This window comes from Strigops habroptila, chromosome 9 (genome assembly GCF_004027225.2).
Source record: "Strigops habroptila isolate Jane chromosome 9, bStrHab1.2.pri, whole genome shotgun sequence".
NCBI classification, from domain to species: domain Eukaryota; kingdom Metazoa; phylum Chordata; class Aves; order Psittaciformes; family Psittacidae; genus Strigops; species Strigops habroptila.
In genome coordinates, this window is record NC_044285.2 from 9,927,907 (window position 1) to 9,943,023 (window position 15,117).

The following is a 15,117-nucleotide window of genomic DNA, read 5'->3' on the forward strand; positions in this document are numbered from 1 at the left end:
ATAGAGAAACCTAATCTCAAGGTTTCATGTGTCTACAGAAAAGACAGCAAAGCAGCCCCACCTCCCGCTCCCAACCCCTTCCCTTGTTTTCCCAGTTCTCTACATCCTGCATTCTTTGAAGAGGATGGCATTATGGAGGATAGCTTATGATACCTTGAGTTGAGAGATATGTTGCACTGAACGGCATCTCCTTACTAAAGAGTGCAGATTTATCATAGAATTCTACATTGGCAGCAGGAAGTTATTTTATTCCTACAATTGAAGGAAATATTCATCCTATGTAGCCCAGCAAAGAATTCATTTAAAAAAGAAATAAGCAGCTTAAGTGAAATTATTTAATGTTAGTGTTCACAAAAACTTAGTTGTAAAAATAAAATTAACATACATGTGAAATCAGACTATCTCAGAACAGGTGCTTCTTTACTACATAGGAGCTATGCAAGAAAACTATACCATAAGTTCAGATTGGATTTAGATTTAAAATGTTTTCACTTGATGTCTTTTAACATTAGCTCTGGGTTCATCAACGACATCCAGAAAATAACAAAAAGAAAAATATTGTAAACAAATTACTCTAAACAAGTTTATCTTCCCATTTTATTACCAATTAGCACTGAGAATGAATGAAAATAACAGCATTTCAAAACCAGAACCTGCCCAGGCCACTGTGCAAGTCAGAAAGCAGATAACATTTCAAGGGGTATAATACTACTGATCTCAACACAGTGGCTTTACACTTGAAAACTCCCTCAATTCCCAGCTCCACAACAGACTTTCTTTTTGACCTTTGAAAACTTCCTGTGCTTTTTCGATTTCAATCCGTGGAAGGGATATAACTGCAATTCCCCACCTCACAGGGATGTTGCAATAATAAATCTCCTAAAGATTCTGAAACATTCCAATGGTGCAATGATGGGGACCATACCAGTAGTTGAGAGAGTCTATATTTCTCTCAGGCAGACTTTTAAAATATTTATTGCTCTCCACTGCTTCTCCTGCTCTTATTCACATAAAGTTACTACTAGCACATGGAGGTAAATTGTTAGAACTACTGCAAGTGTAATTTCTCCCCAGATCTCACAAACACATTTCTATTTCATACTGTAATCCCATTTTCTAAATATCAAGAATCTGTTTATTCACTCATCAATTAATTCTCAAAGGAAAAGTTAAGCTGCACATTGTGATATTCTGTGTGAGAAACTGCTATTTTTATTAAAGCTGTTGTATATTTGTAAGCTACAGATCTCACAAGCATTTGGTGGGAGGAGGGTATTGAGCAAGCAGAGTACTTGCAAGACCAGCCCATTAAAGCCCAACATGATAATAATAAACACACATACTCGGCTATTGCACACAGTCACTATGAAAACAAACTCTCATTGCATATAACAAAAATTATACAACTGCACAAACACAAGGCACTATTGTGTCCAACATGGAATGTAAGAAAAAAAGATAATCAGCACAGCAGCATATTTCAGAGGACCGTTTCATATAGTATTATTGCTTATTTTTTAATAAGACAAATGCTACAGAAATAAAACAGGAGCACTAGCTGCAAGGGACTTGGATGTGGGAAAAGCTTTACAGCTCCGCTGCCAGCAAAGGTGGGGTGTTCAGCTAGATGCATTCACCCTCTGTGGACTTTCTTCCAAGACTATGTTTGTATCAACTGTTATGAATATGAGTATCAAGCAATGATATGCTGGAACATAATTCAGAAAACTCGAAGTAGTATCACAATTTAGGGCTGAAGCAAGCACAGAATTTCAGATTTTGGGCAAGGCATAGCTTTGGAAATCAGGCCTCAAACACATATGGTGTTAAAACATCAAACATTATAAGGTATTCATGATTTTAGCCAGTAACTAATAGAAAAACAGTGTCTGATGAAACATTTTGAAGAGAGTACATGTGTATTTGCAAGCAACAATTACAAGAAAATTGTATATGGCAACAGCCTTCCTCAGCTCACACACGATATCGGCTAGCCAAAGAGGTCTGAGGATTTTCACAATTAAGGCACTTGTTAGGGTTAATTTACCCCACATTGCTCACTGTTTACAGAGCAAAGGGATCAGCTATAAATATTACAGGCAGATTGGGAAAACATCTGCAGGTTTTTAGGGCACAGTCAGAAATAATTGTATTAGGTGATTTTAACATAGGCTACATAAATGAAACAAGTGATAATACGAACTGTGTAATGGAAGGATTGGGACCCTTCACATTTAAGAAATCTGCAATCATAAATATCATCATTCAAAAAATTACTAGGTTGTACATGAGCTCCTCAGACAGCAGGGAGAATATTGACCAATACGTAATAAAATGAACAATCAGTAGAAATTTAATGTAAAAAAGGTATTGAGGAAATGGGTACTTTGTGCATTTAATAAACTGTCCATGATGAGGTATCTATGAATTTGGATATGGGGGGATTGTTTTCAGAAACAGGTGTCTGATCCATTACTACCTTGGGTCAGAACCTGAATATGTTACTTGTCTATGTTCTTCCAAAAAAAAAAAGTAGAAATATGAGAAAGAATCACATGTTTTATCACCAGCAGCCAGGACAGAAAGCATCTGAATAAGCAGTGAACAGAAATGCTTATCTGCTTCAACAAATTTCTAAACTAAATCTTAGTATGCCAGTGCTATTGTGAAAGACAATACTGAAGGCTGTTAAATACTTCGTAGCATGCTTAGAATAGTTCATGTAAGTTCAAAAAGGCAAAGGAAGAGCACAAGGTCAAGGTATAAAATATAGTAATACAGATGAAAGAGAAAAATGAAATTGCTGCTGCCATGTTAGAGGTGACTATGGAACATTACAAATATTTTTGCAAATATGAGTCCAAAAATCTCTCCGAAGCTCCCACAGCTGTTTCTTTAGCTCTTATTCACTTAGCAGAGTTCCAGCTGAGGAATTAGACTTAAAGAAATTAATAGAGCACGTTAATTCTGATTGTGAAGGTCAAAGTACAATCTGCTAAACTCATGGATCTTTCTTTCTAAAGGAGATGTTTATAGTTTCCTATGATAAGAAAATAGACAGGACTCACAGGTGACAGATCTTTAACTAGGATTCCAATACGGCAAGAAAAAGCACTGTAGTGAAAAACCTGGAAATTCCCAAACCTCCTTCAGTCTTCACTCGATAAACATAAATAGTAAAACAGACTAGAATTGACAATGCAGAGCCCAGGGCAGGATCAGGTTTTGAAACTTCAACTTTTGCTTTTTAGACCATTGCTTTAGACCTCCTTAACTGTATTGTTCCCTCATCTGACCACTCACCTCTAAGCTGCAGGCACTCCCTCCAAATAGGCTCACCATCTTTTTTTGTAGAACACCTTCCACACAGGTGAGTTGTCAATTATAAAAATGTTATATGTCAATTATAAAACAACATATGTGAGATGCTAATGACTCAAGATGATATACTTCAAAAAAAGAGCCTGAAGATATACCTGTGCTCTACAAAAGAAAAAAACTTATGTGAAGCCTGAGCAAAACCAGAGATGTGTGCATAACAAGCATCATTTAAGCATTGTGTCATTATTACTATCAAAAGCATAATTCTATATACAGCAATATATATAATTATACACAATATTTCTCTTCAGAAAGGGGCTTTCCCCCTTCTATAATCCTCTGGAACCAGAGCTCCAGGTAGAGCCAGAAAAAACAAACACACTGAGTTCTCCCAATAGACGTGGCCACAAAAGAATAAATCAGTGCTGTTTTTATTTGTGACAGATACATAAATTCTATGAAACGTGGAGACTGAAGCCGCACTAGGGCCATTCTTTCTCTACCTACTGTGTCTTAGACTAAGCTCGTTGGCAGACAGACCATTTAAGTATTCAGTAATGCATATGTTAAATACTGTAACATTTTCTACTTTCACTAATAAATTTTTGATTGCCATAGGCTCTCATTTATCAGTGGTTAAATTAAAATGGTAAGTTAAGTTATGATTATCTACGTTTACTCAAGGGTCTGACAGGTCAGTGTCAGGGACTGATGCTCTTTATCAATGTGATTTGGTTTCATAAAATAGAAGTAGAAAATGTATTCGACACCGCCTCAATATGACATAATTACCATCCGTCTAGAAGTGCTGGGTAAACCCCACAATGTGTGGGGAAATCCAGATGAAAGGTACTCCGAGTACATTCACATTTGTGTGCTTTCATTGGCCTGGCTATCTCAAAGGATACACAACCACATGTACTCATGGAAAAGTCAGCTAGTGGGATTTTCACACAAACATACAGATGGCATTTAGTGAAATTCAGCCAAAGCAGAAAATCCAGCAAATAATTTAAGGAGATGTGCTTAAAATGTAAAAGAAATACTACATTTCTGATAAGGAACTGCAGAATGCACAAATGGAGATGATAATTATACTTCACATGAATGTGATAGTGTTATTATACAGGAGATCCTTTCCCTCGAGGGCTGAACAGTCTGTAATTATTCCAGTACATGTTGCCCAATAGTTTTTGTTTGAAAGTTGGCTAGATCTTTTATAGCAACAAGTCAGTAAGCAAATCCTGTATCGGTTGAACCACTGATCTGATGAAGGGTGGCAAAGACGTTGTGGACTAGGTGCAATTGGGTTTTCACTGCCTATGAAATTTGTCAAGGTGTGAAAAATATAGAATAAAAATAGACGCTTACACCAAAGAGATCCAGTGAAGTGATGTAACTGCCCTGACACCAGGATAGTACTACTTGGATTATTATAGCCAAACAATTTATTTCAGCCTTATAAGAGATCAGAACCAAGATTAAAAAAAATGGAACAAACGCATCTACATATTTTTAAAAGTTATCAGCATTGCACAAAATACAAGATAACGTCAGAATTATTTCTGGCAAAATATCTTCTCCAAGTCCGACTTAACTGAGAAGAGACACGTTTTATTTCAACACTTACTGGTAAAAGAAAACAGTAAAAAAATCCTTAAATGCTCAAAAAGATAAATCTCTATTGCAGTTTTTTCAAATCATAATAGGGAAAATTAAAATCCTCAGGTCTTGGTCATAGAAAAAGGATTTCTATTCCTACAAACACAGACATGCCACAAAATCCAAAACTCAAGGAAATTATGATTGTATTTTACTGCACAGTCACATGTGCTATCACAGTACACAGATCTCACTCCATCAATGTCAGCCATTTGCTACATTTTCTCCTGCTTTGCTTGCACAGAATCACAGTAGAGGCAGATGTTAGGAATGTCTGTATCCACACAACAAATAATTAATTTTAAATATGGCCATGGGAATTTATGGTAATAAAAACATGAGTATAAAACCTGTCATGTGAAAATCCTGTTCTTAGTCAATATTTTCCACGTATCTTTGCCCTGCTGTAAAACCCTGCTGTCATTCAAAATCCATCTAGCAATTTACTTTGCAATCTCCGCTTTTTCTTTGTGATAACTTCAGCTTGCACTTTATTTCTACACAGATAAATTATGTCCCTGGAGAGAATATAAAGAAAAAACTCCCACTGTCTCTTTCCCATGCTCCCATCTACAAATGATTGATTCTGACAACCAGACGGAGAGAGAATAGAATATCCCTCCAATTAAGAAAGTAGAGAGTCACTTCCTTTTTTTGTTTTTCTTTAATTTCTTTTTTAAAAGTAGTGGGGAATATTAGCTTTCAAGCACCACTTTCAAACTCTGGTTCATCCTCATTGAAGATTTAACTTGGTTTGAGACATGATTTTGTCCTCACATGGTCCTGTCTCATAACTCTTCAGTTATGTCTAAGCTCAGCCTAACAAAGGCCTGATTGTGGCACAGGTTCTCACATCTCTGCAAGTGAGCCAGCACGGGTCATAGCAGCCCAGACAAGCTGACATGGGCTTCAGCGTATGTTACTAAACTTTGAGCATGGACTCTGATTAACAGCAGTCCCAGCCCATCACTTCACAGCGAATGAAGCAGCAATCCCAGTTGCCAAAGGGTATTCATAGTGGTGAGAGTAAGAAAATGTCTTCTGTGTAAGGATTTTCAGTTGTTCCTAGATGAGAACACAGGGAGTAAAAGCAGTGTGTGTCAAAATGCAAGCCTCAGAACAGAGGCATAAAATAAGTCAGAATGATGGGCACAAGGAGACACACCATGATGTTCAAATTCCCCAGCCATCCATACAGAGGAAAAGAATGTAAAGCAGTGAAAACCCAGAAGATAAATACAGTGCACAAAACTCATTGCTTACTAAAGGACTCCTAAAAAGACTTTCCACATATTTCTGTAAATATTTCATATAAGCAAGCAAGAGGCTAAGGAGTGTGCTGCAATTCTGCAAATCCACTTCCACCAAATAAAATAAAGTGTTCCCAAAACATTTAACTCTTACTACAGGATCTGTCACGTTCTAGAGCAGCTAAGAGATTACAGGACCACCCAGTAGGGGAGCAAATACCCTTTCCCACACAGTCTCCATTTAAAAAAAATACACATTCACACACTCAGAGGACAGAACACAAACTCCCGTTAGGCTTCTTGCTTGTGAGAATGCTTTTGAAAAAGAAATCAATACACGAAATCAGATGGAATCAGACTACTTTGCCACTTTTCTGGCTGGGTCCGGACAAGTCTACCTTGCTAGAATGAAGGTGAAGTTAGCATTGAGAGATTCGAAGGTTACTAAGGCTCTAGTTAAAGATGACATGCAAATTTAAAGTTTTTCTATCATTGCTCACATGCTTTAGAGTCTTGCCAAGCTGGGAAGTAAAACTGCGTTTGTACAAAGCTCACTAAAACAAAACAAAACTTGGCAGAGATAATCATTCAGGAAAAAAGTAATATAGATAAGAAACTGGAGATCAGAAAAAATCCACTACTTATCTGACAAGAAAGATAAACTCAGACAGTAAGAAATTCCTATAGGGAGTATTTCTCCTTAAAAAACAGTAGGAGGGAGAATAAGACAAGATCTGAAAAGAGACATCAAGTTTCTAGCACCAGCGGCTAGCTGCAAAATAAAAACAAGTGCTTCCAGAAGACCTTCTCAGTGCCTGAGTATCCTGTAGAAAAAGCACACCTCTGAGTTGCCAACATCATCGCCAGGGAAGCACTATACCGAGGTGGACTGTGACATTAGAAGTGGTGCAAGTGCAGCTCATGGAGGATGGCTACGTGATCTGCTGGCTTGAGCAGTGCCAAGAGCCTCCACAGGGCAAGTATACCAACCCTCCGAGGTTGTGGAGGGTGATCCTGACAGGTTACGTAGGATGTGGTAACCCGTGCTGCTTAGCACAGCCCCATCCTTCAGTGAGACTTCTGGAGAGCCACCAACATTTCCCAGCTGAAGTGCAGCTGGAGCTCCCCGCTCTCTTCAGTTTTATGACATGTCACATGTATGCAGTCATATGAAGATTTTGATATGTAGCTCAGAGACAGAAAGTTTTGTTGGATCTACATTAGTAGTTCCCATAGCCTCTCTGGACAAGGTCCAGTCTGCCAACTCGGGTACCTGCAGCAATACGTAGACACAGTGCAGGTCTCTCCACAGGGATTCCTCCATACTCCAAAATGTACTTTAACCCCCACACTCACTAATTAATGGTACCCAGGAAAGAATGCCAAGTTCAGTATAAAGGCTGACTTAACACAGAGCTACCTCAAAATCAATTCTTCCTACAAGCTACTCAAGACTCGAAGGCTAGAAAGGAGGAAAAGGTAATGTGAGTACTTTTTCTTGGTTTGAAATATTAAAAAAAGATTGTTAATTCAAGAATTAACAACTTTGCCTAATACGTGTGAGAAACACAACTTTATGTCTGTAGTAACACTAGATTGAAAGGAAACATTCCTTTCTAAGTATCTGAACACCACACCTCCTGTGCATCTTGGGCAGTCCTTTAATACACTTACAGGCAAAAAGATGTATCTACACAAACTAAAAGAGAAAGGACACAAACAGCTTTAAACAAGCACCTTGAGAAAGCAACTCTCAGAATAAAAGGAGTAAAAAATCAGAAGTAATTAATGATCTGCTATGATCTTAAGTTTTAAGCACAAACAAAGCTCATGGGAAAAAAAGTGACATAGTCTTCCAAAAGCTTACAGAAACTGTTTTCAATGAAAACGCTGACAGATGTTTACATCACGAGTGCTTTGGTGGCAAGTGAGAGATACCTACTGGCCATATCATGACATACGACATAGAAGAACTAGCATGGTAGAAGCTGATGGCACTTGACATATGGGATGTATTCTGATGTCAGCTAAATTTATGCCATATGCTACAAAGCATAGTGTAGTGTCTGCCTTTTTTGGAACACAACTAAGTTGCTGACACTAAATGGAAAGTTCACCACAGGATTTACATCATCTTTGACCTAATTGTGACAGTGTAGGACTGAACTACTCAGGCTGCTCCTTAGGACTCCAGATTTTTGGGGTGATGCGTGTATTTATTGTCCAAACACATTACTCCATATTAGGAAAATTATCACTGTAACCATGTCAGGTACTGACAGAAGTAACACCCCATTCTACATTCTGGTAGGAAAAAAGCAAGTCTACATTAATTAAAAACAAAAACCAAGGAGAGGCAGGGCCCCAAAGCAGGCGGAGTAACTGGGTGAATGTTGCCCACACATGTCTGACATGCAGATGTTTTCAAATGTCTCCACCCACATCCAGATGGGCACAGCAGGAATACATTATATGAAAAAATGTTGGGAGTTCTGCAGAGACTAGAAAAAATATCAGAAGTGTGAAAATACTCCCAGCAGTGACATTTTGACCTGTCCCCATTTAACACAACAGCCCCAGATATTTGCTTTGGTAACAGAAGCACAGCAGTAGCAGACGAATACATGATCAAATGGTTTGGCTGAGTTAAGCTTTAAGCAACCCCAAAATATCTTATTAACCTTACCAATAAACTTTTCCCTGTTCAACTGCCTTTAGATTTTACTTCCCCTGAAGCCTCAAACCTCCTATCCAAAAAGCAGCTCTGTCATCTCATGATTTTCTTTGATGGAGTGCTATTTAGTTTGATTTTCTTTGTTAAGAGAAGTGCAGAGACTCAGAGCAAACCCTGTCCTGTTGTGGACAACAGAAACTCTCTGTACTTGTAAATTCATATGCTGCCAAGGGGAGAGTCTGAACAAGAATCCAAGAAGCAGAATTAGTGATGCAGTCCTACCTGATCAAGAATAAGAAAGCAGACAAAAATGAAGCCATGTTGGGGGATAGGAGGGGAAACTGAGATCTTATAAAACCTGCCAACTTTGAGAGAATAAATGTGCAAAACCAGCACCAGTTGGAAAGGGACTCAGGCAAGGCAGTCTCCTTATACTAAATCTTTGGTGCTCCTAGGCATAAAAGCGAAGATCTCCACATCAGCAGTACGACATGTTTATTTAGATGAGTTAACTGTAAAAACACTTGCCAAGTTATTTGCAGGCTGTGCCAAGCATATGTCAGAACCCAAAAGACTGATCTTACAGCAACAATTGTAGAGAATCACAATTTTGCTGTCTCCCTCTTAACAGCAGTTGACTAAATAACCATATTTTCCCAGGGAAGATTAAGTGTCAATTTGTTTTCTTTTGCTGCTTAAACAGGAGTAGCAACAAAGCTCAGTGTTGTTTTCTGAGGAAGTCCCCCACCTCTCACAGTCCCTTTCACAAATAACCAACCTTTCCACTCTGCCCCCAAAACAGTCCACAAGGAGAAAAAGGTAATTCCATTCCTGTCAATTTATTGAATCGAAATTCAAATTTTTACATCAATAAAATTATCCAACACGAAGTTATCAAATACAAACATTAGAAAGGAAAAATTTTCCATTTGTGCAAAAATACTTCAGCAAATACCAGTAATTTAAAGATAACCTCATAACCTAACTGCTTATGAGGTTGTTATAAATGAATTAAATTGCTGAAGTCACGACACAGGACACATACTAAACACGTTTGGTTTTGGTTTTCCCTTTTTTTTTTTTCCCCCTGAAGCTCTTCTCACACTGGAAAACATTTTTGTGGAATTAAAAGTAATAATGAAAAAAAAAAAAAAGGAAGAGATGGAGAAAAGAAATTTATTCTCAACAGTGTGAAAGAGTTCCAGTGCCTATTTCAGAAAGGATTAATTTCTTCTGCTACTACTAGGTTTATTCTAAGAACAGATTATTTAAATTTCCAAGCATTTGATATCGGATATACACATGAATATGACAAAATATTAACAAGAGACATTGAAGGCAACCTTTTTAAATACACCTTTCAACTGTTCTTCACAAAACTGGATCCACTCTAGACAAAGTGAATTTTATTCTATGCATGAAAGATAGTACATGTTTGAAGCCACTGTGGGAGACACTGGAAACCCCACAGGACTCTGAGCAAGTCTCATAAGCCTTTGAAAAACCCAGATCTCCATTAGATTCAGCATGGCATTACATGTTGCAATGTCACAAACAGCAGAGGCTGCTGTAAGTGCATTACCTAGAAAAGGCTTTTTGACCATTCTCCAGGGTGAAAGCTTGTATTAGAAGAAGCAACATGACTAAGAATATTGCAAAAGAAATGTATTATTTGGCAAACGCTTCCAGAGTTCATAGATGTATATCCTATTTCAAATGCACAGGGTAATGAACACTGTTGGAAACCACTGTGGAGAGACGAATGCGGTCTCTTGAAGAGGGAAAACTGGAAGGAATTGCTCTATTTCAGAGGCAGCAGATGCACTGTGTGTTGGCATGACTGGCATCGGAACTGCGTACACATAGACATCACATAAAACCCACAGCAAAGTCCAGATCATATACTAATGTTGCTGTAATCCATGCACCAATCTTATGCTAAAGGTGTCAAATTTTCCCCGATAATGGAGCTGTTTTGCTCACTGGGCCACATCCTGCATTTTTGAGTTGCACACATTGTAAGTATTTAACAGAGCAACAACCGCTTGCAGAGAAAGAAAACTAATTGCAGTAACACATGCGGTCTACATAAAATTGCTCTGTTCATGAAATTTAGGATTGCAGTATTGCTTCCCTTAAATATTGTAACTCTTAATTTTTACACTAACTATGTAAAATTGATAGCATAACTCAAATAATAATAACAACAACTACCACAACAATATATCTAGAAATGTAGATTCCCAGTAAAAAGCTACTAACAATCAATTCATTCAATCACAACATATACTCATTCACCCATTCAACAAGGCAGACACATACTCTCACACCTGCCACTCTGGGCTGGACCCCATAGAACATCAAGTTTTCTCTTTAACAGTATTCATAAGATACAGGACTCGGAGAAAAAATGAACTGAAGTGGAAGGCTATGTAATTTCATCACACCCTGACAGACATACTAAAGGTAGGACAGCTATAACTATCATAACTAGTTATATTAATTTTAACGTATAAAGAGAAGAGTGAATTATACATAAAAATATAAATGGCTAAGGCAATCAGGAACTTGTGTGCAAGAAAAGGTAAGTTATCTACAATCTATCTGGCAGTACTTGCAGATAGATCTAAAGTAAACTGATACATAAAGATGAAAAATAACCAGAAGGCACCCACTCATGAGTGAAGTGCCTCATAACAAAGGTCACATTTAGATTTACACCATAAACATACCTGGCATATGCCACTGATGCACATATCCAAAGATTCAATATTGCAACGGGTACCATCTAGTACTTTTGGGGCAAGCTCCACAATCAAGTTCTTTCCCAGAGCTTGACATTTCAGGGCACACGGTGCAGTAGGATCATTATACACAGGGATCCACTCATAAAAATGCCCCTGGTATTTGACATCATTGTAGGCTGAACACTGCTGTGCTCTAAAGTCACCAACATCTGAAGGGCAGTCCTAAAAACAAACCAAAGGAAATGTTAGTTTTAGGAAAGGAATACTTTATGTTTGCAGTAAAGTTATCTGATGAATTACACAGAATCTATTCAGGGAGGCTTGGTTCAAGAACTGATCTGCTATGACAAATACACCATATTGCAAAGTTTTAAAGTGTGTATTAAAACAATTTATGGTGCTTAATCCATTGCTTTCAGCACAAGTAACAGAATATCATGCATATTCCAGTAACAACATAACTGATATGAGAGGATAATTAAAAATGCTACTTTTTATGACACTATGTAATATATTTAAAGTCTGGTTCTGTAATAAGAATTAGCTTCTAAAGGAATCTATATATTTTAAGTGACTATAATGAGATGTCTGACATTTAATATTTCTCTTTTCAATAGCTCTTTCCACTAAAGGATTTCTGACAGCTCTACACTCATTCATCAATTCATACGTCAGAGTAATGAAAGAGGTATTATTGCTATTTATACATAAAGAAAAATTTGTCTAATTATTCAGTATTGCTCGAACAGGGGACAAGAGCATTAGGAGGAGGCAGCTGAACTTTCAGTGCTTAGTCCTTTAGTCTTTAGTCTAACAAAACTTTTTCACCTCCTAGAAGCAGTAAGGCTTTCTTTGTTGAAATAAAATATACTTCTAATTGGTTACTACTGATTATATACTTCCAAATCTAATGAGACAGTTCTGTATCTCCTCCCATACAGAGCCTCAGCATAGACAGTTGAAAGACCAAATATAAGAACTGTTTGAAATAAAATATTCTAAAATATTTTTTCTAGATAAAGCATTGCACCCAATGTTGTTAATATTAAACTACAGTGACATGAATGGAGATGAATACTGATTTATTCAAAAATAACTTTGGTAAAGTACTGGCAAAGGAGTTAGTGTGTCAACTTCTCACTAAAGACTTCATTTGAAAGTGTGTCCAGTGTCAAACAGTCCATATGTCAGACAAAGGATATTCTTCCAAGAATTCCAACTGCATATAAGCCAGATGTGAGGCTGATTTTAACAAATTTGTTTTCATTGGATGTAAGGCAGAAACATTGTGATGTGTCAGCTGAACTCATGGAACTTATTACTAAGTATTAGTTAACAATACTAATCCTGAACACAGCTTCAGCCTTATCAGTGAACTGAACCTTCCCTGAAAAAAAGCTAACGGAATAGTAAGTGCATTACACAGTACTGGAGATAAAAACATACATGAGAAAGGTTCAGATTCCAGTCCAATGACCTCAACAATGTTGTCCTGACACCATTTTGCTCATCTGAATCTGGATGAGTTGGCACTGCATTAGCTTAACCAGCTTTGTCAGTGACTTAGATTTTTTTCACCATAGGAAACAGTAACCTAGAAATGTCTCTGGTTTATCTGTAGTCTGTATAAAATATCTTCTAATATTGGTATTCTCTCTACTGATCAACACCTGGGATTTTGCAGCTGAGAACCAAGCAATTCACTGAGCATTTCCAGCAACATTTTTCAAGTCTGTCTGTCCAGTGCTGCACCTTACAGTGAGAATAATTCAGAATGAAGCTAATACATTTTGTATTATTTTTAACCTGGGATAATTCTAGGTTGAGCCATATTTTTTAAAAACTAAAATGATGGAATAAGACAAGGGGAAATTATAGTCACTGATTTCCTCTGAGAGTTTTACCTCCGCAAAATCCCACAAGTGAGAGCTTCTTAAAACATCAAGCAAACACTGTCGGAAACCACCCTTATTTACTGCAGTGTCACTCCCAAGAAATACACCAAGTTTGCACTGGTGTAAATGAGAGCAGAATTTGGTTCTGACTTATCTGTCACCTCTCATTTTCCACAACAGCAAGTCTAAAAAGCAAAGAGGACTTCAAAGTTCATATGGATACCACATGGTTCCCTTTCACCATTGCAAACAGAGTAGCAGCTAAGGATAAATGTAAGTGGAAGTCAGAGTCAGGTAAAGTTAGAAGCAGTATGTCAAAGTAGTGTTATCCAGCCGTGCACAGCTACATTTTCATCACAAAGAATTAAAGGGCTATCTGTAAAATAGGCAGAGTGATGGCCTTAGGCAGAGTTTTGACAAGCTGTTGTTACAATTCATTAACACTCAGTGTTGATGCAATGCCAAGACACAAACACCACAATGTCAGGATGTCAATACTGTATGTTTCTCATTGATTCAACACAATGCAGCTCCTTCCTTCCACCCGCTTCCTGGCTGCTTGAGAGCGAGTGAATTCTCATCTCCCGATTCTGTTTTGGCATCGTCAAAGAACACAAAGCAATCCAGGCAGCCCAATTCATATGCCGGCTCCACCTGCTTCGTATTTGAGCTGTGGTCAAAAGCAGGAGCATAAAAGGAGCACCACAAAGAGATATCACAGGGAAGAAATTATCATTTGCATTATATCAGGATTTGGATGGCAACCAAGTTCAGATCCCTGTTTTCTTGGGAACAATAAATATTTGCATAAAGGAAGGAGTTTATAATCTAAACAAAGACCAACAAACAAAGGAATGTAATCAAGACAACAAGAGAACTTGTAAACTTCAAGTTAATCCATCACAGTGGGTCAGAAAAACGAGAGGGAGTTTAAGAAATAGAAAGGAAAAGGGGAGAGCATGGTCTGAGAGAGTTGGGCAAGTGTGAAACATGTTTGGGAAGTGGGAGAGGCCACACTGTCAGACAATGACACATAGGCCTCAATCCTCCTCTCCCCATTCTGTTTGCATGTCTTTTTGGTTTTAACCTATTTCAGACATCAATTCATTCCATCATTCCCTTTTCCCTCTCAATATTCCACATTTTTTTTCTTGTTTGTTAAATATTTTTGTGACTAATTCCAGGATTTTTCAGATTTCCTAATTTCAGCAACAGCTTTTGTCTTACATTTAATCCACTGAACTATAGCCAGGCTGTTCAAAGAGGCATACACTGCATAAGGAGCTGAGGACATATCTATGAGGTTTAATACCTGAAAATGTTGGCAAAATAATCACATCTAGATCTTGTACGAGAATGAAGTGTATTTATGACATGACTTATGAACATATTATTAGACAGATCTGAAAAAATGCTTCAGACATGACTACCATGCAAGCTAAAAATACATATATGTATGTACATATATATATTCCCATTCTTTGTGTGACATTAAAAACTACTGCATTCAAGGCCTGGCTTCTTATGAAATGTATCATTTGAGTTTTGGCAGCGAGCACTCTTAGCCT

The 15,117-nt window shown here is 37.6% G+C and overlaps 1 protein-coding gene across 4 annotated transcripts in view; it reads right to left on the minus strand.

The window, feature by feature from the left end:
- The window catches only part of ADAMTSL3 (ADAMTS like 3), a 179,923-nt gene that overhangs the window by 76,717 nt on the left and 88,089 nt on the right, over positions 1-15,117 (minus strand). For all 4 annotated transcript variants that reach the window (XM_030498307.1, XM_030498305.1, XM_030498306.1 and 1 more), the window contains exon 6: positions 11,640-11,876. In XM_030498307.1, the coding sequence (XP_030354167.1) occupies positions 11,640-11,876 (237 nt within the window). The remainder of the gene's footprint in view (positions 1-11,639; positions 11,877-15,117) is intronic.